The following is a 26,795-nucleotide window of genomic DNA, read 5'->3' as shown; positions in this document are numbered from 1 at the left end:
GAATGGAATGCTATCCTTTATTATGACGGAACTGAACATAAACATAGGGATGTATTACAGTTATACAGGGCATTGGTAAGAACACATTTCAAATATTGTGTGCAATTTTGGCCTCCTTATTTAAGGAAGGATGTAAATGTGTTGGAAGTAGTTCAAAGGAGGTTTACTAGATTGATACCTGGAATGAGCGACTTGTCTTATGAGGATAGGTTGGACAGACTGGGCTTATTTTCACTGGAGTTTAGAAGAGTGAGGGCTGACTTGATTGAACGGTATTGACAAGGTGGATGTGGAAAGGATGTTTCCCCTTGTGGGTGAGACCAGAACTGTGGGGACACTTTTAACATTAAGGGTGGCCCTGATAGGACAGAGATGAGGAGAAATCTTTTCTCTGAGGTCTGTGTGGCTTTGGAACTCTCTTCCTCAGAAGGTAGTGGAGACGGAATCACTGAATGTTTTTAAGGTGGAGGTAGATAGATTCTGATTAGGCCACAACTCGAGTATTGCATCCAGTTCTGGTCACCACTTTCGGAGAATGTGAGGGTCCTTCAGAGGGTGCTGAGGAGATTTACTGCAGTGGTTTCAGGAGGAGAGAATTTAGAGGCAAGGTTAGTTTAGAGGTGTTGGTGTTGTTCTCCCTGGAGTTAAGGAGATTGAGTGGAGATTTGATAGAGATGTACAAGGTTGGGCAGGGTGGTACACTGCTGCCTCACAGCTCCAGGGACCCAGGTTCAATTCCGGCCTTGGGTGACGATGTAGAGTTTGTACGTTCTCCCCATGTTTGTGTGGGTTTTCTCCCATAGTCCAAAGCTGTGCTGGTTAGGTGGATGTGCATGTTAGGTTATGGGGATACGGGGGAATGGACATGGCTAGAATGCACTTTTGAACAGTTGGTGCAGACTCAATGGGCCCAATGGCCGCCTTCTGCACTGGAGGGATTCTATGATTCTAGATGAGGTAGATAAAAAAAATCCGTTCCCACTCGCTAATGGTACAGGATTAGGGGCCAAAGGTCCAAGGTTTAGGAAAAGGATGGAGGGGGTGAGTGGTAATGACCTGGAACGTCTGCCTACCAGGGTGGTGGAAGCGGAGAGGATGAATGATTTCCGAAGGTAATTGGATAGGCCCTGAGAAAAATAAACCTGCATGGCCATGCGGATAGAGCTGGGGAGTGGGACTGACAGGCTGTACAGAGAGCCATCGGGTACTCAGTGAGCCAAGTGGCTGTCCTCACTTTATGTCCAAACCCATAAGCAGCTATACTACGAGCGATCAGTCAATGTGTGTGTTTTGAGGTTTTGGTTGAGGGAGGGGCATTAGACAAGGCATCGGGAGAATGCCATGACCCTTCAGTAATGTCAGTAATTTGTAGTCTGCCTCAATAACCATAATCCTGGACTGGGCCTTGAACTCACGACCACCTCAAGCAGTTTTGACATTCAAACCAAACTGTCATGAGTGGACTGCAATCAGTCTAACTTGCTACTTTTTTTTAATTAATAAATTCAGAGTACCCAATTCTTTTTTTGTTTCCAATTAAGGGGCAATTTAGCATGACCAATCCACCTACCCTGCACATCTTTGTGTTGTAGGAGACACGGGGAGTATGTGTAAACTCCACGTGGACAGTGACCCACAGCAGGGATCGAACCCGGGTCCTCAGCGCCGTGAGGCAGCAGTGCTAACCACTGCGCCAGCGTGCCGCCCCCACCTGCTACTTAATGCCCAAATTTAGGACCACTTTCAGCTTTTGCCTTCTTAAGTGTTTCAGGATGCAGTCAGCCCATTTTATTGATTGACATTAGACTCACGGATCTCCTGTGGTATTTGCAACAAATAGTAGAGTGTGTGGAGTGAGCACAGTTGTGTATTTTTATTTGCCAAGGAAGTGCTTTGCTTACCTCAGCCAGTGTTTGGGCACTCACTCCGGTTAGTGATCTTATGGTTTGAGGGATTTTATGGTTTTCTTTCTCTGGATTGGCCAATGCTTGCAAATTCCTGCCTGTTGGTCCAGTTGGATTTGACCTATTTTCCCCCAAATATTGAAGTATGACAGACATGAACTAGAAGCTGAACCTCCGTATGTATGTTGATCAATTGATAGATAGACCCGGAGACATGTATCATAAGTAGCTCAATACATACACAGATAGATTGATTGATCTCCCCACTATCTTAATGGGGTTTTTTTAAACCCAAGGCCTTTAATGACATTTCCTGGGCCCAAAACTCCAGCACAAACTGAAGCCTGCATTTTATGTATCCCTGTCTCACCTAGAGCCATTGGCTTGTATAGTTTGGTCTTAACTTCCATCAAATACTGGTCCCACCTTTGGCCGCTGTGTGTTAATTATTGTTGTCTTGTCCGTGCTGTCCTTGTCCCTTGCTTCATCTAGGTCTCTCGTCACACTCACCATCTTATTCCCGTCAAATCCCTGTTTTAAAGATCTCGCATGAGGAAGACTATGATGGTGCCAATGGTGAGTCTGTGTCACTTTGTCTTCCATGTCTCGTCTCCGAAGCGGTACGCCTTCAATTGGTATTTTTGTTGAGAATTCTTCCGAAATGATTACAAAGAATCACATAGACTTTGCGACACAGAAACAGGCCATTCGGCCCAGCTGATCTGTGCCAGTGTTTAAACGATTTACCAGCCTCTTTTCACCTTTCTTCATCTAGCCCAGTCGGTATTGTTGATGGCGTGTTAATTATATTGTTAAGAGACGCAGTGAAGGGCACTGTTCAATTAAGAACTTAAGAGTACTTATAAAGAGAGACTGCTGGAACACCGGGTTTGGTAGCTCGGATGAAGACATATGTAACACTAAATTTTATGAATAAACCTATTATCAATAAAACTATTAGTGTCTAGTTTCAATCTTCACCATCATGACCTAATTTGGGATTGCAATAACAAATATATTCTTCCATTGATTTCTATATGTAGCTTTCCCTGTAAGCCATTAAAGAATACAAAATTCAGATACATGGACATAGCTTTCCCTCCATCATTAAGAATCCAGCTCTTGCATTGGAGAGCCACAGGCCGATATTTGGAAACATGTTAAATGTTTCTCCCCCGTGAGATAACTCTGACCTTTTGACTCTGATTGATCCTCTGGTTTCGAGGACCTTCCTGCTGTCCCTGACACCCGTCAGAATCCCAAAGAGTTTCCCTCGAGGCTGTGTTCAGGACCCAGAAACAATCCCGCTCATGTTTCCTATCCTCAAGCCACCTTCACAAAGAAACTGAAGAGTTCAGGCTTTAAGTGATTTCATTGCCGCAGCTTATTTGCCAGATTCGACTCAACATTTTCAGCATTGTTGATGTAAACTTGGGTAGAAATAGAAATGTGCGCTAGAACACCCAGCTTAATCTCTGCCCATGTTGCAACCTGACAGAGGGGGATTTGGCAAGAACAAGTTACGTGGGCTTGTGAAACATAACACTATTTGTAATTTCTATCCAATTGTGTCACGGAATTCAAACTTTAATTTGTGTGTGAGACAGTCTCCCGTCGGCAGACGCCAACTTCCATTGGGGGGGGGGGGGAGTGGCATCATTGCTTTGAATCTTCCGTTAGGGGAGAGCTGATGGTAAACTTGAACCCAGAGGTTTTTTATTCCCTGGCCAGAGAGAGACTGAGAATCGGCAGAGTCCAAGTTGCCCCAAAGGAGGTGCTGCTGTCAAACCCCTACCCACTCTATAGCACTGCCCCAAATCACGTCCTTGGAAAAATTGTTTAGTGTTAACTAACTTGTGATTGTGTTTCAGGTTTCTCGCTATGCTGGCCTGTAATGTCATCGGAGCTTCTCCTATTCCGTCATCGTAACTTCCCCAAGAGTCGCGCTGCAAATCCCTTTCACGCTGACTGACCCCAGAGTTACGGTGGAGGAACGGGAGCAGTTCTGTGCGCGCATCAGTCACAATCTTTGCTTCTCCCTGTTACTTTTCTAATCTTCATCGATAAATGGAAAATAAACAATTCCCCTTCCCTTTAAACGACAGTGACTTGTATTACTACAACATATTTGACATAGTAAACCTTCCGAAGGCACTAGGGTGGATTGGCCATGCTACTTTGCCCCTTAGTATCCAAAGATGTGCAGGTTAGATGCACAGGCCGTGATCCATGCATGGGGTTATGGGGATAGGTAGGGTGCTCTTTCAGAGGGTTGGTTCAAACTCAATGGGCCGAATGGCCTCCTGCACTGTTGGGATTCTATGGATTCTACAGAATTCCACTTGCCCCTCTCCTGCCTGATTAAATGCCCCACTGCCCCCAAACCTGCCAGAAAGGGAAGCATTAAATTCCGCCCTCCAACTATTCAGCCAGTATCAATATTAATGATTTGACTTGCAGAGCGAGTGGTCTTCAGTCCACCCTCTACTTAAAGAAAATTAGTCTTCTCTTCCATTCTTAATGATGTTGGCCTGTCGCTTCATGGTCACCATATTAGGGTCTGACCTGCCACCTTTGTCAGTGTCGCGGAATAAGTTTCAAGTAAACTTTCTTCTTGTTGCTTTTGATGGTTATGAAGGGAAGGAACTGAGAGTGGTGGTAAATGGCAATGACCCGGACTACGAACATTTCTACACCGTGGAGAGCTACAACGAACCAACAGAAGATTACGGACTTGACCAGTTCCAAAGTTCAGAGATGATGCGTAAGTGTTCCTCGCCATACCACTACTCAACTCTTGGTTTCTTCATCAGTGTTTAGAGAAGATATGGTCACCTCAGTCTGCAAGATCGAATAGATTGGGCCCCTATATACTTTGGAATTTCGAAAAAATGAGAGTTAATCTCATTGAAACGTTGAAAATTCTTTGAAAGCTTGGGACAGTGGATGCTGTCTCCTTGGCAAGAAAGTCTAGAACTGGAGGTCATATAGCCTCAGGATAAAGAGACTGAGATTAGGAGAACTTTCTTCCCTCAGAGGGTTGTGAATCTTTAGGACTTCAGTCGATGTACAGTTGATGAATGCATTCCAAACGGAGATCGATAGATTGCTGGCACCGAGGGACTCGGGAGATTGGGGCTCAGGCAGAAAGGGTGGAATCAATGGGGAAAATAATCCAGGTTTAGAAGGATTGTATATCCATCTCCTAATTTGATATTGGCATTCTTATATTGAATACAATATGAACTAATGCACGGGTATTTCTAATGCACACTACTTTAAAACGGGCAGTGCGGTAGCATAGTGGTTAGCACACAGCTTCACAGCTCCAGGGCCCATGGTTCGATTCCCGGCTTGGGTCACTGTCTGTGCGGAGTCTGCACATTCTCCCCGTGACTGCGTGGGTTTCCTCCGGTTGCTCCGGTTTCCTCCCACAGTCCAAAGATGTGCGGGTTAGGTGGATTGGACATGCTAAATTGCCCTTGGTGTCCAAAAAGGTTTACTGGGTTACGGGGTTAGGGTGGAGGTGTGGGCTTGGGTGGGGTCCTCTTTCCAAAGGCCGGTGCAGACTCGATGAGCCGAATGGCCTCCTTCAGCACTGTAAATTCTATGATTTACGCATTGACTAAATTTTGGTTAGCAAATCTTCTTCAATCAGCAGATTAACAGACACACAATTGGTCCCTGTGTTGAATTATCAGTTTCTCTTTATTATGTCAGGGTTATTTTTACTTTGGTTTGTGATTTTAGAAGTCAAATATCTGAGTAAGGTCAGGCCTCACTTTGATTTTGATGGTAAACTTCCCCAGATAGGGTGAAGCAATTCCAGATTAGAACACAGATATCCAGGGAACTGAAGAAACAGGCCTGAATCCTGAAACTTACCTTGGAAGGCGTTTCATGTATCTTGGCATTTCCCACAGTACACATCTGGAATTCTCTGGCCCAAAAATCTAAAGGTGCCAGCGGAAGAGTTAAAAGCAAGGATTAAGTTCAAAAATTTCCGATCACAATTCAGTGAGCGGTTAGGATCCAGAATGCAGAGCCTGAACGGGTGGCCGAGACTGATTGAATCGTGGCTTTCAGAAGGGAATTGGATGAGCTTCTGGATGGAAAGGATTTGCAAGGCCACGGGGAGATGGTGGCAGAGTGGAATTAGCTGAGTTGCTCTTGCAGAGAACCAGCACAGACAGGACGGGATGAATGGCCTCTTCCTGTGCTGTAACCATTCTGTGATTCAATAACCACTGCTCCCATTCTCTTGTAACACTAGGTTAAAGTCCAACAGGTTTGTTTCAAACACTGGCTTTCAGGATTCACCTGAGGAAGGAGCAGGTAATGTTTGAAACAAACCTGTTGGACTTTAACCTGGTGTTGTAAGACTTCTTACTGTGTTCACCCCAGTCCAACGCCGGCATCTACACATCATGGCCCATTCTCTTGGTCAGCAGCTGCTAGCAATGATTCTCCAGCGACTCCCTTTGATCCCCATTACTGATCCACTTTCACCTCGTGCCACTGACCTGTTTGTCATGAAATCACTCCTGCCTTCCCTCATTCTCAGACCTTACCTTGCGTTCTTTCCTCCCTTTCCCTCTCCCTGCCTCTGTGTTTGCTTAAATGCTGTGAAGTCTCTGACATCTTCCAGTTCTGATGCATGATCATCGCCCTGATCCATTAACTCAGTTTCTCTCTCCACAGAAGCTGCCTGACCCATCATTTTCTGACTCCATTTCAGATTTCCAGCAGCCACAGTATTTTGCATTTGTGTCTAAGACTGATAGATGTCATGTTTTTATTTGTTCACGGGACATAAGGGTCGCTGACAAGGTCAGCATTTATTGCTTGTCCTTAATAGCCTTTGAGAAGTTAGTGATTGGTGAGGGTATCGAGGGATATGTCGAAGAGATGGGTAAATGGAGTGGAGATAAAGATCGCCGACGATCTAACTGAATGACAAAGCTAAAAGGACTGAATGATCTCCTCCTGTTCCAATAGAAATGATACACCACAGAAGGGACCATTCAGCCCACCTTGTCCGTGCTGCCCCAAAAACACCCAGGTGCCCTTTCTATTTCCCATCTTCCTGCACACGATCCATAGCCCTGAAGGTTACGGCACTTAAGGTGAAGATCTAGTTACTTTGTAAAACAGTTTCGGATCCCTGCCTCCACCACCAACTCAGGCAGCGAATTTCAGACACCCTCCACCCTCTGCGTAAAAATGTTTTTCCTCAATTCCCCCTCTAATCCTACCACCACTTAGCTTGAATCTATGTCCCCTGGTTTTTGAACTCTCTGCCAAGAGAAACAGGTTCCTCCTGTCTACTCCATCTCCACCCCTCAAAATTTTATACACCTCAATCACGTCACCCCTCAGTCTTCTCTGTTCCAAGGAAAACATCCCCAATCTCTCCTCGTAGCTTCAATTCTCCAGCCCTGGCAACATTCTTGTAAACCTCCTCTGCACTCTCTCCGGAGCAATAACATCTTTCCTGTAATGTGGTGACCAGAACTGCACACAATACTCCAGCTGTGGCCTCACCAATGTTTTATACAGTTCCATTATTACATCCTTATTTTTGTATTTTATATCCCCGGCAATGCAGGAGGGCATTTCCATATGCCTTCTTACCTTTTCTACCTGTACTGTTACTTTTAGGAACCTGTACACTGCGCCAGGGACTCGGGTTCAAATCTGTCCTAGGGTGACTGGGAGAAGTTTGTACAGTCTCCCGTGTCTGCCTAGGTTTCCTCTGGATAAGTATGATGTGATGCACTTGGGCAGGACAAACAAGGCAAGGGAGTACATGATAAACGGCAGGAGCCTGGGAAGCATCGAGGATCAGAGGGACCTTGGTGTGAATGTACACCCGTCCCTTAAGGTAGCAGAGCAGGTGGATACAGTGGTTAAGAAGTGTCATGTGAGAGTACCTTTAAGAAATGAGTGTTTATAAATGTGTGTGTATATCAATATCTGTAGTGAGAGTACCTTTAAGAAATGGGTGTTTATTACTGCAGTGATGTCAGAGAGTGGGTGGAGCTGGGCTGTCTGTCAGCTTTTTACTTTCATTTTAGGCTGTTTGCTGCAGGGTGTGTTTTAGTTTTGTTTTCAGTGCTGGAGCTGAAGCCAGACCAAGCAGGTGTACTGTTGATCTCTTTGCCATCAAAAGTCTATTTGGGGCCACTGCTGTTTGTCATTTTTATAAATGACCTGGAAGAGGGTGTAGAAGGATGGGTTAGTAAATTTGCAGATGACACGAAGGTCGGTGGAGTTGTGGATAGTGCTGAAGGATGTTATAGGATACAGAGGGACATAGATAAGCTGCAGAGCTGGGCTGAGAGGTGGCAGATGGAGTTTAATGCGGAAAAGTGTGAGGTGGTTCACTTTGGAAGGAGTAACAGGAATGCAGAGTACTGGGCTAATTGCAAGATTCTTGGTAGTGTAGATGAACGGAGAGATCTCGGCATCCAGGTACATAAATCCCTGAAAGTTGCCACCCAGGTTAATAGGGCTGTTAAGAAGGGATACGGTGTGCTAGCCTTTATCAGCAGGGGGTTTGAGTTTCGGAGCCACAAGGTCATGCTGCAGCTGTACATAACTCTGGTGCGGCCGCACCTGGAGTACTGCGTGCAGTTCTGGTCACCACATTATAGGAAGGATGTGGAAGCTTTGGAAAGGGTTCAGAGGAGATTTACTAGGATGTTGCCTGGTATGGAGGGAAGGTCTTACGAGGAAAGGCTCAGGGACTTGAGGTTGTTTTCGTTAGAGAGTAGAAGGCTGAGAGGTGACTTAATAGAGACATATAAGATAGTCAGAGGGTTAGATAGGGTGGACAGTGAGAGTCTTTTTCCTCGGATGGTGATGACCAACACGAGGGGACATAGCTTTAAATTGAGGGGTGATAGATATAGGACAGATGTCAGAGGCAGTTTCTTTACTCAGAGAGTAGTAGGGGTGTGGAATGCCCTGCCTGCAACAGTAGTAGACTCGCCAACTTTAAGGGCATTTAAGTGGTCACTGGATAGACATATGGATGAAAATGGAATAGTGTAGGTCAGATAGGCTTCAGATGGTTTCACAGGTCGGCGAAACATCGAGGGTCGAAGGGCCCGTACTGCGCTGTAGTGTTCTATGTTCTATGTTCTTGATCATTTGGTGAATTCAGAATTACAAATGTTCTCAGCAGTGAATGTAAACCTAAGGTGCTTCTGTTAAAAGGTGTTTCTTTTGTCTTCTGGATGTTGTTTGGGAAGTTATTAAGCATTACGTAGGGTTGTATTATTCTTTGAATTAATGATTGCTAAGTATGTTTTAAAAAGGTTAACTTGAGTTCATAGAATAAACATTGTTTTGCTTTAAAAACTACTTTTCCATTTCTGCTGTACCACACCTGTAGAGTGGGCCGTGTGCTTCCCATACCACAATCTAGTAAATGTTGTGGGTCAGGTGAACTCCATGATACACTTTGGGGTTTTCTAACCCTGGCCCGTAACAGAAGGCATATGTTATACTTGCCTTTATTAGCCGAGGCATAGCGTTTAAGAACTGTTTAGGCTGCAGCTAGAGTATTGTGTGCAGTTCTGGAATCTTCATTACAGGAGGGATGTGATAGCACTGGAGAGGGTGCAGTGGATATTTACCAGGATGTTTCCTGGGTTGGAGAGTTTTAGCTATGAAGAGAGATTGGATAGACTTGGGCTGTTTTCCTTGGAGCTGAGGAAACTGAGGGGGGACATGATTGAGATGTGTAAATTATGAGGAGCATAGATAGAGTAGACAAGAAGAAAAGTTTCCCCTTGGCGGAAGGATCAATGACCAGAGGGCATAGGTTTAAGATAAGGGGGTGGGAGTTTTAGAGTGGATGTCAGGAAAAACCTTTTTATCCAGAGGGTGGTGTGAGTTTGGAATTCGCTGCCTGAAAGGATGGTGGAGGCGGAGACCCTCATAACATTTAAGAAATATTCAGATGTGCACTTGCGTCCCAAGGTATACAAGGCTATGGGCTAAAAGGCTGGAAAATGGGATTAGAGGAGTTAGGTGGTTGTTTGACCGGTACAAATGCAATTGGTAAAAGGGACATTTCTCTGCTGTATGACTCTATGCCCTAGTTTCCTCCCACAGTCCAAAGATGTGCAGGTTAGGTGGGTTGGCCGTACTAAATTGCCCCTTAGTGTCCGAAGGTTAGCTAGGGTTACGGAGATAGGGCAGGGAGTGGGCAGAGGTAGGGTGCCTTTTCGGAGGATTGGTGCAGACTCGATGGGCCGAATGGCCTCCTTCTGCATTGTAGGGATTCTATGATTCAAAAAAAATAGGCACGCCTTCAAACCTGTGCCCTCTAACCAGAGTTGACAACTCTGGTTGAATGTATTCCAAGAGTTGTCTTCACAGCCAGCCCCCCCCCCCCCCCCACAATCCACTGCTCCCACACATTCACACACATACCCATTCAGCATTGGTCGCCCAACATTTCCATCCTCACAGTGTCCTTGCCAATTTCTTGATTGTGAGTCAAAATATCTTTACCGCCCCATTGATTTTTTCGAGGTAGACAAAAGCATAAGGGACAAAGTTCCCCTGGTGCTTTCTCTATGGCGATGCTTTATCCAATAAGAGTCAACTTGCTAACTAATCAGCACCCTTTTTTTCATGCAGTATAAATTGTTGGTCCCTTTAAAATTTGACATTCTTGTGTCTGTCCTGATGAGTGCAAGATCAAAAACTTCGACAGCACGTCTCTTTTTTCGGCAATGCAATTTTTTTCAATGCTCCCATAATTTTCTCCAGAGTATTTGCTTGTCGTAGTTCTCCGGAGATTAATTTCCAGTTCCTGGAGACTCCAAATAAATTCCATATGGACCTTGTATCAAAACACACTTCGGAACAGGAGTAGATCATTTAGCCCCTTAAGTCAATTGTGGCATTGAATGAAATCATGGAACCTGGAGTATTCTGCAGCGTTTTGCTGCGGGATTCTCCGTCGATGGGATCCTCCGTTTCGCTGGCAGCGCACCCACGCCCGCAGGTTTCCCAATGGCGTGGGGTGGCCACAATGGGAAATCCCATTGGCCGGCTGCGGGAACGAAGAATCCAGTTGCCGCCATGGCGCACCGTGCCGGAAAACAGGGATTGGGGGACAGAGAATCCCGCCATTCAGCTCCATTATCGAGGCATCTAAAAAAAGTGGGGGATAAAGAAACATTGACAGGATGACTCCAGAACTGAGCAGGAAAGGCAGAACAGAATGCAGACTCTTTCTCTGTATCAGAGAAGGCAGAGGGGCGAGCCGCACGAAGTCTTTAAGATCATAATAGGAATTAACAGGATAGACATGCAGAGGATGTTTCTAGCTGTCCAAAACCGGAAGCCTTAAATCTCAAATAGTCACTGTTTTGTGGGAAACCTCTTCACTGAAACACAGCTAAGGATGCGGAACAGGTCGTCACTGGGAGTGGTTGAGACAATATGCATTTAAGGTTCAGCTCGATTAACACATGTGGGACCAGAAGGATAGGCTGATGAAATTAGATTAAGCAGGGTCGAAAGCCCATCTGCAGCATAAAGGCCAGCATGGACCAATTGGGCTGAGTGGCCTTTTTCCGTGCTGTCGACTGGTTGTACCTACTCCATTGGTACCGCTCAGAGATGCACCTTCAGTTCAACTAAAGGGACCACTGACTTGGGTTTGCCTTCCACCGACAGGCGACAAAGTAGACACCACAGCTGCACCTGAACAGGAGAGATATAGAAGAGAAGCCTCTGAGCAAGGTAGGAACCTTGTCATCCTGGTTTGCTCTTCACGTTTGAACCTAGGAACTGAGAGTTAACAGCCTCTGAGGTGGTGGTGCTGGTGAGGTTGCGGTGGTGAGGTGATGGTTGAATTGATTGCGGGGGGGCACGGGGAGGGGGGTGGGATTGCATCACAGCTAAGCTTGCTCCACTCCACAGCTCAGCCTAATCCTCTTCACATCCCACAATCCTCTGCCTTTGTCATCTGCACTTTGTGGCTTCAGGAGATGTGGAACATCTTGATCAGCTTCGGAAATAAAAACAGAAGATAGGGAACATTCTGAGCAGGTCTGACAGCGTCTGTGGAGAGAGACGGGAGCTAATGTTTCGACATCTTTGTCAATCTCCACCTCTCGCCCTCTGTCCAGGCTCACAGCTCCAATCCCCCTCTCCCCCACCTCACCTGCAGTATAAATCTGATCCTATTTCCAGTTCTCTCCACCTTTGACAAAGAGTCATCCAGATTCGAAACGTTATCTCCCTTCCCTCTCCACAGACGCTGTCAGACCTGCGGAGCTTGTCCGGCATTTTCTGTTTTTGTTTCGGATTCCAGCATCCGCAGTAATTTGCTTTTATCTCGATCAGCTTTCACTGCCCCGGCAATCACGCTTGATGTCTCGCAGAAGCAGGAGGACTCGTCAACGTCTCTGCTCTCTGGGACACTTCTCAGCCTTTTGCATTTGCTTTTATGCTATTTTGGCCCCTTTCAATCTGCACTCCACTCCACCGGAATAATTGAACTGAGACAACACCGGGACCTGGAGTCCAGCTGCTATCGGAGTTAACTGGTTACGAGGGACAGGTATTCCCGCTGGCTCTTCCACTCGGAATGAGTCCTTTGCTTTAACTCCACCCAGTGCCGGACACACTCAATAAATCATTGTTTGCAGGACACACTGCACTAAAGCCTGCTGGACAACTGAGATTGAAATACACCAACCTCTAGCGGGATTCTCCGCCGGCGGGATTCTCCGTTTTGCCGGCGCTTGGGGGTTTCCCGACGGTGTGGGGCTGCCCCACAATGGGAAACCCCATTGACCGGCCGGTGTAATGGAGAATCCCGCCGGGCAGAAATGTGGCGGGGCGGGGCAGAGAATCGGGCCCCTCAGCTATCTCCAAATGTCTGAAGTAAGATTAGCCTTTTCATACAGAACATAACACACAAGACAAAATTGGCAGTGAACAAAGGCCTTGAATTTCTGTAGCGCCTATCATGACCCCAAGATGTCCCAGAGCAGTTTAGATCCGCTGAAGTATGATTGATGACCAGTGACTGTTAATGGGCAACACAACAGCCAATTGGGGCACAACAAATAATTCTCCAGCAGAAATGAGATGAATGACCAGGTCACCTGTTCTTTTTTAAAAAAAGTTGGGACACTCATTAATTATTTGTCCAGTTTAGCCCAGCCCCGATCTCAGTGCTGGAAAGCAGCTCCCAGAGGCACTATTCCACAGTCTAGTCAATCACTCTGAAGAAAGACTACGCTCTCCGAGGCGCCACTCTTTGGATGAGACACAAAGCGGTCTGACTCCTCAAGTACTGTCGAAGGTCCATTGAAGAGCTGAAATATTGGAACGATGAAGACCCACTGTAAGAAAAGAAGGGAAGCTGTCCCAGTTTCCTGGCCAAACTTACCAAAAGTGAACGACTGGTCACTGACGTCGTTGGGTGTTGGCGGGGTTAATGGCTGTGGTGTTTGATGACATGCCAACAGTCCCTCGCACTGCCAAGGGAATGGTTACGAAACTTTCGCGCAATTCACTGATGTGAGGAAATTGATATTTAAGAGTGCAGAAAGTAATATAGGGTGAAGGTATTAATTACAGCCCACCCAGGCCACACCTGGACAGACAGTGAAATATTTATTTTGGTGGCTGTCCATCAACCAGACCAACACCAATTCCATCTTCCTCCTCAGTGCATTTATCTGGCACTCCTCTTGACTAAGAGCAGGGATCAGCAGCAAGCAGAAGGTGCAGAATTAAAGGACACTGAAGGTGCAATTGGGGGGAATACATTGCTCTGCTTTGGAGGGAGAGGCAAGGGGGAGAGAGATAGAGAAGAGTTAGAGAGGTGGGAGGGAGAGTGAGGTGGGAGGGAGAGAAAGGTGGGAAAGAGAGAGGGAAGGGAGAGAGGGGTGGGGAAGCAAGGGAGAGCAGTGGGGGAGCAAGGAAGAGCAGTGGGGGAGCAAGGGAGAGAGGTTGGAGAGGGTGGGAGGGAGAGGAAGAGTTGAAGGAATAGAAAGATACAGAAAAGGGAGAAGGAGAGGTGGGACAGCGAGAGAGATGGTAGAGGAAGAGAAGTGGGAAAGATGAGAGGGGAGAAGCATGGGGAGAGATTGATTGTCACAGAAAGAAGGGGAGAGGTGCAAGGGAGAGGGAATAGGGAGAGAGGACAGTGAGTGGGAGAGAAAGAACCCATTGTGGGAGAGAAAAAAGGAAGCGAGAGGGGTAAAGAGTGGGGAGAGGGAGAGGAGCGATTGAGACGGAGAGCAGGGTGAGACCCATAGAGTAGGGGAAAGAGAGTGAGAAGTGAGGAAAGGAGTGCAGAGGGAGGGCAAGAGAGGAAGATGAGGTAAGGGAGAGTTGGCGAGGGGGAGGGAGAATAAGGGGGGAGTGTCCAAGACATTTTGAAGAAGCTGCTCTAACTAAAACCTCCAATGTTGGATTTCCTTTTCTTCTGACTGCTTATCTGTCCTTTGGATTGACCAGACCCCTGTCTGTTGCCCCTGGATGAGGGAACATGCTCCAGGTACACGCTGCGTTGGTACTACCACCGGAAGACTGACAAATGCCGACCCTTCATCTACAGTGGCTGCACTGGCAACACAAACCGCTTCCTGACTCAGGAGGAGTGTGAACAGAGATGCAAGACCAACAAAGGTATGGAATAATGGTCCTGCAATTAAACCATCTTCTTCTCAGAAACCCTTAATCCCATACTAATCAATGATCTTCAACCTGATCATTACTCGGGGTAACAGCCCCTTATTTTAATTACCGTCATGGCGGCGCGGTGATGCAGCGGTTAGCACTGCTGCCTGACAGCGCCGAGGACCCAGGTTCGATCCCGGCCCCTGGCCACTGTCCATGTGCAGTTTGCACATTCTCCTCGTCTCTTCGTGGGTCTCACAAGATGAATAGGTTAGGTGGATTGGACACGCTAAATTGTCCCTTAATTGGGTGGGGAAAAAAAAATTTGGGTACTCTAAATTTATTTTATAAAAGGAAATTACCCCCGTTTACATACAAATGTACAAAGCAGGAGGGGGCCATTCGGCCCCTCAATCCTGCCCCACGATTCATTACGATCTTGGCTGATCCTCATGTGTTGAGTTCCACATTCCCCATCTATGAAATGAAAATCACTTATTGTCACGAGTAGGCTTCAAATGAAGCTACTGTGAAAAGCCCCTAGTCGCCACATTCCGGCGCCTGTTCAGGAGGCTGATACGGGAATCGAACCGTGCTGCTGGCCTGCTTTCAAAGCCAGCGATTTAGCCCTGTGCTAAACCAGCCCCTGATAACCTCTGATTCCCTTCCCCAACAAGAATCTATCTACCTCCGCCTTATAAACTATTTGATGTCCCTGCCTCCACTGCCTTCTGAGGCGAGAGTTCCAAACTCAAACACCCCGCTGAGAAATAAATCCTCCTCCCCCTGTTCTAAAAGGCGACTCCTTGTTTGAAAAGTGTCCCCTAGTTCTGGTCTCACCTATTGTTGACCAGGCACCAAACGTTATTTAGCCTCTCCCTCACCTCCCCATTTCCATTCGCACCTCACCATCCATTACAGGTGGGATTTTCCCACTGCATTGCACCGGCGCCCAATCCTGTTACGCCGGGTGTATCGCGGGAGAGCAACCAAGACGGGTTTCCCGCCAGGCGCTGATCCAATCACAGGTCATCTGACTCGTTACACAGGGTGTAATCTGGATCACGCCCATTCTAATAATCATATTTAAATATGCTATTAGGACTCATCGCAATATACGCAGCCTATTTGAGGCCACATGCTCCAAACTCGCGACAGCCACCGGCCGCAATGGCGAGGCTTCACTCAGCACTGATTACTACTGGCCTCCACAAATGGACACCAGGTGTGATGTTCACACTTGGGGGTGGGGGGGCACGGAGGCTATTGGAGCCCCCCCTCCGGGTGGTCGGAGGCAGGGAAGTACCCCTTCCACCTGGCAGTGCCAACCCTGGCACCTCTGGCAATGCAATGTCGGCACTGCCAAGGGGTGGAGTGAGGCTTGAGCGGGCCATGCCCATGAAACGGGGGTGAAGGGTGGTGGGGTGAAAGGTGGGGGGCCCTAAAGGTGGGGGGCCCCTCAGCGATCCCATAGTGACGAATGCTCACTTGAGGGGTGGGCAATTCCCCGATGTCCCCAAGAATGGGTGCATGTGGGGGTTGGGTCACCCTCATGCCTGAGCGGTGGGGGGGGTGGTTACACTAACCTTTAGTAATGGGGGGGGGTTGCCCCTCGGGCATCGAGGTTGTGTGTGATGCCCATGTCTGCGGGGTGGGGGCAGTGATATCCATGGGGAACCCTCAACCTCAGTTGGAGCTCAGGGCACCCTTTAAGGAGGAGCAGATCATGACGGCGACTTTAGTTCCCCAGAAAAAAGTTTGGGATTAACCGGTGAAAAACTCCCCAAGCTCCAAAATACGACAAAGTGTGGGTGAATACTAGTCTGGATCGCACCAAAAACCCTGGCGAATTATCCCACCAAACTCACCAAAAATGATGTCATTTTTTGGGTGAATCATGCTGTCGTTTTAAGCCCAAAATGAACGGCACCACCTCTTTGCTACTAAAGGCAGGCTGTAAGATCGAGGTGTTGCTCAGGATTGCTCGGGTGCTTTGCAGCAAAGGAATTCCATTTGAAGTTTAGTCCCTTTTGTAACATGTGAAACAGGAGCCAGTTAGTGCACAGCAAGTTTCCAGAACATGCAGTGGGATAAATGACCAGATAGTTTGATGCTGTTTGGGAGATAAATATTTATCAGCATATCCAGGAGAACCTGCCCTGCTCTTCATCAAAGTGATGGCATAGAATCCTGTACACACACCCGAGAGGGAAGATGTGGGGCTGGATTCTCCGTTATTGGGACTATGTCCCCGCGCCGGCGTCAAAACTGTGGACTTTCACACTGGAAAAACTGGCGTGAAAGGGCCACATATTCCTCGCCCTGCAGTGGGCTAGCAGGGACCCGTCGTGAATCTCGCAGCTTTTGCTGCAGATACGGGCCCCCACCCTTCCAGGTCGGAGGGCGCGCATGGCGGAGGCCGCGCCGTGCTCCATGGCCGACTCGGACCGTGGCGCTGGATCCTGAAAATAGACCCCCCGATCGGCCGCACGCTTGACCCTGTCCGCCCGCCCAAACGTTTCCCGGTCGCGTATAAGGCCCCTCCTGCCCTCTGATCAACCCGCCCCCGACCTGGGCGGCCACGGACTGAGTCCGTAGTTGCCACGCTAGTGTCCTGACCGGCTGGACCATGTTAGATCCACGCCGTCGGGACTTCTGCCGGTCAGGGGTGGGGATTGGCGGAGCGGGCCTCCAGCAATGGCCCCAGATAGATCCTAGGCAGCGTGGCGCACGTTCCGAGTACACCACGTTTCGTTGCCCGTAGAATCGGGGAACCGCCGCCGGTCCCGATTACGTGCGGGGAAAATGGATTCTCTGACCCCCGCGCCGGCCGCGATTTCAGCTGGGGGTGCGGAGAATCCAGCCCGTGGGCTCGGTTTAACAACTCGTCCGAAAACCCGCACCCTCAACAGTGTAGCACTCCCTCAGTGCTGCCTTGTGATCGTCAACCTGGATTTGGTGCTCAACTCTCTGATGTGGGACTCACAATTTTCCAAGTCGGACATGGAAAAATGAAATGAAAATCGCTTATTGTCACGAGTAGGCTTCAATGAAGTTACTGTGAAAAGCCCCTAGTCGCCACATTCCGGCACCTGTCCGGGGAGGATGGTACGGGAATTGAACCGTGCTGCTGGCCTGCTTGGTCTGCTTTAAAAGCCAGCGATTTAGCCCAGTGAGCTAAACCAGCCCCATAAGGATATAAGAATGCAACTCACAGCTGACACAACAATTAAACTATTGCCAAATACTGCCGATATCTGCCTGTTGCAGTGGTTTTGGTACATGATAAAGTAAGAAGCCTCACAACACCAGGTTAAAGTCCAACAGGTTTATTTGGAATCACTTGCTTTCAGAGGGCAGCTCCTTCATCAGATGCGCTCCGAAAGCTAGTGTTTCGAAACAAACCTGTTGGACTTTAACCTGGTGTTGTGAGACTTCTTACTGTGCCCACCCCAGTCCAACGCCGGCATCTCCACATCATGGCTACATGACAAAGGGCAGGGCCATTTCCATCTCCACATCATGGCTACATGACAAAGGGCAGGGCCATTTACAATGACAAGGTTAGCAATCCTCCCTCAGTCAAGACCTCCAAAATCAAATTAGTTGGATTTGCAAGGGCCATGAAGAGTCCAGCAGGAGTTTGTTGAGCCAAAGGGAAAGCAACTTATATTTACAACAATATTTACACAGCTCCAGTGCTTCCCTACTGATTCTCTCTCTATCCAGCTGACACCACACTGACCAGCTCTATTTATACAGCTGAAAGATTTACAATTGCCCCACCCCTCCACTGATCGGGGAAGCTCTTGGGCGAGATTCTCCGCAAATGCGGAGAATCGTAAAGGCTGCCGTGGGACAGGCCGTGACCCACGGCAGCCTTCACAGCCACTTCCAGGGCTGATTCTCCCCCCCCCCGGGTCGGGCTAGGAGCGCGGCCCCGTGCGTCACGGCGGCGCGGCCTTGACGACAGTCATCAAAGCCGCACGTCAAGCGTCACGGCGGCTGACGCGGCCGATGACGTCAGCCGCGCATGCGCAGGTTGGACAACGCCAACCCGCGCATGCGCAGTTGCCGTCTTTCTCCTCAGCCGCCCGGCAAGACGTGGCGGCTTGATCTTGCCGGGCGGCGGAGGGGAAAGAATGCATCTGTTTTGGACGCTGGCCCAATGATTGGTGGGCACCGATCGCGGGCCTGTCCCCTCCCGAGCACAGTCGTACTGCTCCCGTGCCAATCGGGCCTCTAGATGCCCCAAACGGGTATCTGCCGCCCGTTTCACGATGGCAGCGAGCAGGTGTGTTTGCTGCCGTGTTGAAACGGGCATGAAGGCCCGGCCGCTCGGCCCATCGGCCTCGGAGAATCACGGCAAGCGGCGATTCGTGGCGTGGGTCGAGCGTGGGGGGGTGAGAATAGCGGGAGGGCGTGAAAAATGACGGGAGGCCCTCCCGCTATTCTTCCACCTGGCGTGGGGGACGGAGAATCGCGCCCCATATTCCTCAAGGTTCAAGGGGTAACCAATTGTCCCCAGCCAATGGGAATCAGGGCAGGTTACAACAGTTGGTCACTCACCTGATTGTCCTTTGTGGGATCTTACTGTGCGCATCATTGTCTTTGTCTCAAGAACAAATGTCACTACCCTTCAATGTACATGAAGCAGTTTTAGATGTTTCCGAAGGTCATGAAAAGATACAGCAGTTTGTCTCTTCACTTCATTCTTCCCCCTTACTATATGCCAGCTGGTCTGCCCATAACTCAGATGCCAAATAGGCAGCTTATTAAACAAAGAGAATAGAATTGGTCAAACATGAGCTTGTAAATAACTGGCATCAATTGATTACATTAAGGCCAGTATTAAATTTTGACATGTGTTGTCAAGCGTATGTCCTAGGGTATCTCCTTAGCAAATGCCAGCAGTGTTGGCAACCGTTCACCTTGTCCACCTGTGTTGGACCGACTGACAGTAACTGAGGCCATAGCTTTTTGGGCGGAAACTGGACAATGATTTATTTCCCTCCCAATGCTGTCTTCACTGCTGACCTCAAGCCATTTATTCATCGGAGTTGCATTAATCTTCCTGTTGGCAGTAATAAGATGCTTGGATGTTCTGTGATCCATGCAAAGGCAGTTTTTTTGCAACTATTTCCAGGCAAATAAGTTATTGTACCTCACTCAAAGCTTGAGTTTCGAAGGGTCCTGTCGGCACTGACACTTGGTGGGGAATGGTTCCCCTTTGAGACAACTTTGGTACGTTGTAAACATGGAGAGACCCCCACCATCTTCACAAAAAATGGGCCAGTGAGATCTGAAAGAATGACGGAAGCAGATTCAGCAGTAAATTTAATATAGAATTTACAGCGCAGAAGGAGGCCATTTGGCCCATCTTGACAGATAGTAAGGAAAGCCTGCACTCGGTTTGATGCCGAAACCCGGGATCGAACCAGGGACCTTTAGATCTTCAGTCTAGCATTCTCCCAACTGAGCTATTTCGGCTGGCAATTGAGAAGGGAAAGATTTCAGGACTGGGTGAAGAACAGGTAAGGTGGAATAATTAGAAAGCTCGTTCAAAGGGCTGGTACAAGCCCCATAGGCCAAACGGGCACATTATATGCTCTATGACTCTATCTGTGTACCCAGACAATAAATGTCAGCAAACCCTCCAGCTCTGTTGTCCAGCATAACTGACACCAACCCAATCCTTCCCCAGTCGTCTATAATGTTTACCAAAGTAATCTTGGACAGCTTATTGGGGTTGAACTTTAATGTTGCGGGATAGGGGGCTGGAGGGGGTGGGAGGAGGTGTCCCTGCCCCACCTCCTTGGCGTAAAAGTCAGGGTGAGCCAATCTGTGCTCTTCCCACGGCTACTTAAGTTTGTCAGGCCTTTAATTGGCTTAAAGGACCATCAGAGAAGAGGTCCGACCTGCGACAGCTGCCAGCCAATCAAATGTCCCAGCAGCGTCACCAGGACTGACGGCCTCTACTGGGACTACAGTGAGTCCCCGAAGAAGAGGAGCCACTGAACGAGGCTGACAAGCTGCAGCTGCTTATACACACACTTCATTCCCCACACACCCTCATCCCAGCCAGTAAGATTGCACTGGGGCGTGCCCATTCCACTGAAGGGTAGGTTGGGGCCAGAGGGCACCTGGGGGTGACTTGGGAGGACACCCATACTACCCATGGCCCTGAGATCAGAGTGCGCAGTCAGCGACGTGCGCAGATGTTCCGTGCCCGTCGGGAATTCCCCCTGGTGGCTGCGGAGCATCGGGGAGGGCCCCGGAGAATCCCGGGTCAGGCCCGCCAATGATACGCAAACGGCGTATACTGTACGTGCCTTCTGGACGGCATTGACACCACTGTCCAGGCACTGGAGAATTGCGATTTGCCGTGAACCCAGGCCATGCCGCAATTTTGGCGTCAAAACTGATTCTCCGCTCAATTCCCTTTCCCATTCCTGGCGTCATCTGACAGAGAATCCCACCCGGAGTGTTTTCATTTTTGGAATTGGTTGTGGTGTGATGTCAGTTTTTAAAGTGACCCATAGAAAACTTTCGAGGGTTAAATCAGAGGTTTATTCACGCATTTATACTCTGTGAATGGTTGCTTCATACTCACACACAAGCACACTAAGATGATAGAAGAGAGGAGTCTTACAACTGTGAATAACTTGAAGAAAATGCATCATAGATATTGATTTTTTAAAATAAATTTAGAGTACCCAATTCATTTTTTTCCACTTAAGGGGCAATTTAGCATGATCAATCCACCTACCCTGCACATCTTTGGGAGCGAAACCCCCACACAAACACGGGGAGAATGTGGAAACTCCACACAGACAGTGACCCAGAGCCGGGATCGAACCCGGGACCTTCGCGCCGTGAGCCAGCAGTGCTAACCACTGCGCCACCGTGCTGCCCATCCCAGCTATTGATGTTGGTTCACGTGACTGACAGAGTCTAGAAAGTCAGATCCAAAGAGTCTTCCTCCACAGAGGAGCTCCCTTCAGCTAGCTGAAGCAGGATTTTGCAGAATTGCAGATGAGTGATGATGCCAGAGTGAGCACAGTGGTTAGCACAGTTGCTTGGAGTACCAGGAGGCTGAGTTGCAAGTCTAGAAATATAATATTAAACTTTCCAAAGGCCAGAAGCTTAAGGCATGCGATGTTGCCCATTAACGAATCAATATCAGGCTAACGAGCAGTTTTTCTATGTCTTTGGTCAAAATCCCTTGTTCGTCTTTGGAGATAAATGGTGGCTTTTAGTACCTCTGCAGGTATAACGAATTCCATTGGCTTCCTCTTTGTTATAGGATCAGATGGATTGTCTGCTAGTCCCTTGGCCAGAATTTTAGAGAACTGGAGCGGGTGCATGCCCAACACAAACTCGCATGAAATTATGCGAGTAGATATCGGCCGTGCATCCTGATGCCCTTGCATGATATTTTGGTCAGCAAGCGTGCGCAAGAGTCGGAAGGACACCTTCCAACAAATCAAAAGGATGTTAAGCCAATTAAGCATGCAATTAATATTATGTGATCCATGTGCATTCGCACTTGCTGCTCGGGCCAATCGGCCAGGTGTTGTTCACGCTTTTTCATCACTCCCCATCCAAGGATATAATGTCCAGGATGAAATAAAATAAAATAAAATGTTTGAGGGTTGAGGTACTGTGTGTTATGCTGCACAATAGAGAAAGTTTGCAGCATTTCATTGGTTCGAAAGTCATTAGAACAATGCTGCAGCTCCCTGAGGCAGCTGGTGGCCCTCAGGGAGTGCATTGGAAACGTCCGCCTGCATCATCACCTCTCTCGGCGCCTGCCCACTTCCTCTCCATCCCAGCAGTGTTCAACCTTTCAGATTACTCTCTTCACTCGCACTGTCCGTTAATTGACCAGCCAGCGTGAAATTGCACAGCTGGGCCGGTTGCGGCCGGAAGTGCTTTTTGCACCCACATCCGGGTCAGCGGAGTGGGTGCAGCTGATGCGTTTCGCTGATTGTAATATATCCTGACAATGGCAGATGTGAGATTCCACAAGGATGAGGGCTGTGCTTTAGTCCAGTAACTGCTGTTGGAAATTTCCAGAAATTGCGCCCAACTTGTGAATCATGTGACCTGTAGCGGCCATCCTTTCATTCAGTAAGATACACGTTTTAAGTAAGTAAAGAAAGGTACTTTTTAAAAATAAAAACAGTTTACGATCTTTGTCATGGCTCAGGGACTGAAGAGTACGATTAGGGCTGGGATTCCCTCTGGCGAGTCTGCCCCACTACCGGTGCCAGCGAGGACAGAGAATTCGGCACTCAGCCAATTCTCCCATTCACTGCCTTGGGACCGGAAAATCCTGCTGCTGTGATCAGATGGAGAATCCACTCCTCATAGGAAGCCTGATTTCTTTATTTTGGCCCCCACCACTCTCCCACTTCAATGCCCGCCATCACCCTCGGCCGGGGCAGTTGCCGTGCCTTCAACAACTTTGATCAGCGCTTTAGCCAGGACCGACTGGGAGTTAGGCCTGCGGCCTACTAAGTTGGAAGGCCTTTTGCGAGGCAATGCTGTGACCCATGAGCCATCGGGCTTGCCTATTTTGTCAAACAAGACAAAACTTGTGCATTGTGAATAAGTTTAATGGTTTAAGTAAAGGGAAACAAGCAAACTAAAATCTTTTTTTTTTTTGCCTTGACAGAACCAAGCAAGGAAGGAAGAAGCTGAATAAAACAGCAAGAAAAGTCAACAAGATGTAAATTTTAATCTTGAGGACCGGGCAAGAAGTGAGGGAGGTGGGGGGGTGGGGGGGGGGGGGGGGGGGGGGGGGGGGTCGGGCGAATGAGGGCGCATCCTTTTTGTAATTATTGAGCTTGGCGTGATAACATGCAGTGTTTTTTTAAAAATGGTGCTATATATTTTTTTGAGCGTTTCATTGAGATGAAATCTTTATGAATACTTATTGAACAAACAAAGCAGAAAGCTGTTTGGATGGTAATACGTCAGCATCCAAAATCTGCTCTGCATCATCAGCCAGGACAGTTGTCGCCATGGAGATAGATTGCAGTCAAACTAGCTGTTCTTGTCCTCATTGATAACCTTGTCCCTTCTATCAAAGAGACAGGGATTTCAAATGCTTACGTCTTTTTCAAAATGTGTCAGTTGCAAGTCCGCCCGCAGCCTCTTGGCGTTCAGGCAATTAGGCAATGAGGTGGACTAAGCAATGACCTTTCACCTCAGCAACCTGGGTCCTGTCCCTTCAACCGGTGGCGTGGAATTAAGTCACCTCCATTTTCTGGGACCAATCTGGCTCCAGTTATGGGAAAGAGCTCACACAAAACTGCTCCTTATAGCTCGGCAGAGAGGAGCCAGCACTGGAAATGGAAAAATGGGAGTGCCCCTTCCCAGTTTGAGGCATTTTGTTGGGCCAAAACTATTGATTGGCTGAGAGGCTTTGCTGTTTGAGACAGGGAATTTTTCCAACCCCCCGTGCTGAACACCGTTGAACGCAACCTTCATTATGTGCGCTACATTTCTTTGCAACAAACATTGAATGTTGCTGGTGGAAGCTTACAAACCCCCTTTGGCTCCGCTGTCACAAAGAGAGATTTGTTTATTATGTGTGAAGCCCTGTGTGCCCTCAATTCAGCTTGGATTGGATTGGGGGAACCGCCATTAGCTCTTCCTGTGGCAGGCGAAGACGTCCTGGAAATCCTGATCCCATCATTACTTTTGAACACCAGCCGACAAAGTGTGGTGTGGAAGGATCCATTGGAGGAAGGGAATAAATTAGTCAAATGGAGGAGGTGTGCAATGGGGTTCCAGCATTGTAGGCCTGTTGCTTAAAAATATTTGGAAACATTGCAGTTTGGGAGGGATCCTTTTTTTAAAAATACATAATTACATATTGAAAGAAGGATGGAATAGGAGTCCCTTTATCCCAGCGTGTCTGTGGCAGCTCACTGGTCCCACTACCCTGCTTTTTCTCCGTAGCCCAGCACAATCTTTCTCTTCAGGTACTTACCCAGTTCCCCATTGAAAGCCCCGATCGAATCCATTGCACTGTCAGGCAGTGCGTTCCCAGAGCAAATCACCCGCCGTGTAAATGAAAGGGTTTCCCTCATGCCGCCTCTGCCTTTCTTGCCAATCACCTTACATCAGTGCCCTCTGATTCTCGATCCTTCTGGCCAACGTGAAGTTTTCCCCGATCTACTTGTCCCCGAAAGGTTGCCATTTTGAGCATTTCTATCAAATCTACAAGGAGGGCGTTCCCAGTTTCTCTAATTTATCCAGGTGACTGGAATTCTGCATCCCTGAAACCATTCTTGTGAACCTTCTCTGCAGTCTTCCTCTAATGCATTCTCATCCTTTCTTAAAATGTGATGCCCACAATTGGACACAATTCCCCAATAGACGTCAAACCAGCATAATCTCTTATTTATAAAGCCCAGGATTCCTAATGCTATATGAACTGCGTCATGAACCTGCTGTCCCACCTTCTGTTGGTTTTCTTTCATGGGATGTGGGCATTTATTGCCCATCCCTAACTATAATAATCTTTATTACTGTCACAAGTAGGCTTACATTAACATTGCAATGAAGTTACTGTGAAATTCCCTCGTCGCCACACTCCGGCGCCTGTTTGGGTACACGGAGGGAGAATTCAGAATGTCCAATTCACCTAACAAGCATGTTTTTCGGGACTTGTGGGAGGAAACCGGAGCACCCGGAGGAAACCCAAGCAGGCACGGGGAGAACGTGCAGACTCCGCGCAGACAGTGACCCAAGCCGGGTCCCTGGCGCTGTGAGGCAGCGGTGCTAACCACTGTGCCACCGTGCCGCCCTACCTTGTGAAGGTGGCGGTGAGCCAGATTCTTGGACCTCTGCAGTCCAATTGGTGTGGGTACATCCACAGTGCTGTTAGGGAGGGAGTTTGTGGGTTTTGACCCAGTGACAGTGAAGGAACGGTGATATATCTCCAAGTCAGGATGGTGCGTGGCTTGGAGGAGAACTTGCAGGTGGTGGTGTTCCCAGGCATTGCTGCCCTTGTTCCTCTATGTAGTAGAGGTCACAGTGATCTGTGTACATGCATCCCCCCCCCAACCCGCGCCTCTGCTCCTGCACCCCTTTTAGAATTGCACCCTTTATTTTATATTGCCACTCCTCATTCTTCCGACAAAAATGAATAATTTCACCCTTCTGTGTATTAACTTTCATCTACCGCTTGCCTGACCTTGCTACCAGCCTTTCTACGTCCTTTTTTGATGTTTACCGCCAGCCTCCTCACAGTTCCCAATACTTTTTTTTTCTTTATTCTGGGAAATGAGGGTCACTGACAAGGCCCACATTTGTTGCCCACCCCTTATTGCTCTGACTGCCCATTGAAAAGGGCAGTTGAGGGTCAGCCGCTTTGCTGTGGGCCTGGAGTCAAGTGTAGGCCAGGCCGGGTAAGGGCGGCAGATTTCCCTTCCCCCCCCAGAAGGGCATTAGTGAAGCAGCTGGGCTCTTGGAACAATCGATGGTAGTTTCGCGATCACCATCACGGAGATGAGTTTTTGACTGCAGATTCCTTCATTGAATTTCAACTCCACCAGCTGGTTTGGGTGGGATTTGAGCCCCTGTTGCCAGAGCACATCCTGGGCCTTTGGCCCAATGCTATTACGCCACTGTCTCCCCAAGTACTACCAGGATTTGTGCCAGCCAGAAATTTTGAAATTGCGCCCTGCGCACCCAAGTCCAGGTCATTACTGTAAATCAAGAACAGCAAGGTCCCAAACATTGTATTCTCCATCGGCAGGATTCTCCCGTTCGCCGGCAGCCCACTCACGCCCACGTATTTCCTGATGTGGGGATGGGGGTGCCCACAATGGGGAACCCCCATTGGCCGGCTGCCGGGACAGAGAATCCCGCTGCTGGCGGGGGGAGCGCCTCACCAGAAAACGGGTGCGGTGGGGCGGAGCATTCAGCTCCTTAGTCCTCTAATCTTCCCGCTCCTAATTTTTGTGAAGCTCCAAATATGTGGGCCTGAGGAACCCCACTGTATACCTTGAAAAACAAGTCTTCAGTAGAGGAAATATGAAACAGGAGACCAGACCAGACGTGCATTTATATAGCACCTTTCGTGTAATAAAACATCCCACGGTGCTTGACTGGAGTGTCACCAAACAAACTTTGACACCAAGCCACCTGAGGGCAGATTTGGTCAAACTGGAAGGTGCCAAGGAGTCGCCTGAAGAGGAGAGAGAG

General features: G+C 48.4%; 1 protein-coding gene and 1 non-coding gene across 2 annotated transcripts in view; one reads left to right on the top strand and one right to left on the bottom strand.

Moving 5' to 3' along the window:
- The window catches only part of col7a1 (collagen, type VII, alpha 1), a 408,534-nt gene extending 385,197 nt beyond the window's left edge, over window positions 1–23,337 (top strand). The window contains exons 120-124 of the mRNA XM_038812016.1: window positions 2,397–2,480; window positions 4,543–4,668; window positions 11,607–11,672; window positions 14,409–14,579; window positions 23,251–23,337. Coding sequence (XP_038667944.1) covers window positions 2,397–2,480; window positions 4,543–4,668; window positions 11,607–11,672; window positions 14,409–14,579; window positions 23,251–23,276 — 473 coding nt within the window. The 3' untranslated portion in view covers window positions 23,277–23,337. The remainder of the gene's footprint in view (window positions 1–2,396; window positions 2,481–4,542; window positions 4,669–11,606; window positions 11,673–14,408; window positions 14,580–23,250) is intronic.
- On the bottom strand, window positions 19,988–20,060 carry trnaf-gaa. The gene has a single exon. It is a non-coding gene; the product is annotated as a tRNA-Phe (tRNA).
- Window positions 23,338–26,795: the final 3,458 nt, after the last annotated feature.

Source organism: Scyliorhinus canicula, chromosome 11 (assembly GCF_902713615.1).
Source record: "Scyliorhinus canicula chromosome 11, sScyCan1.1, whole genome shotgun sequence".
Classification (NCBI taxonomy): Eukaryota; Metazoa; Chordata; class Chondrichthyes; order Carcharhiniformes; family Scyliorhinidae; genus Scyliorhinus; species Scyliorhinus canicula.
Note: the sequence above shows the minus strand (reverse complement) of the source record. Positions and strands in the feature narration are given on the sequence as shown.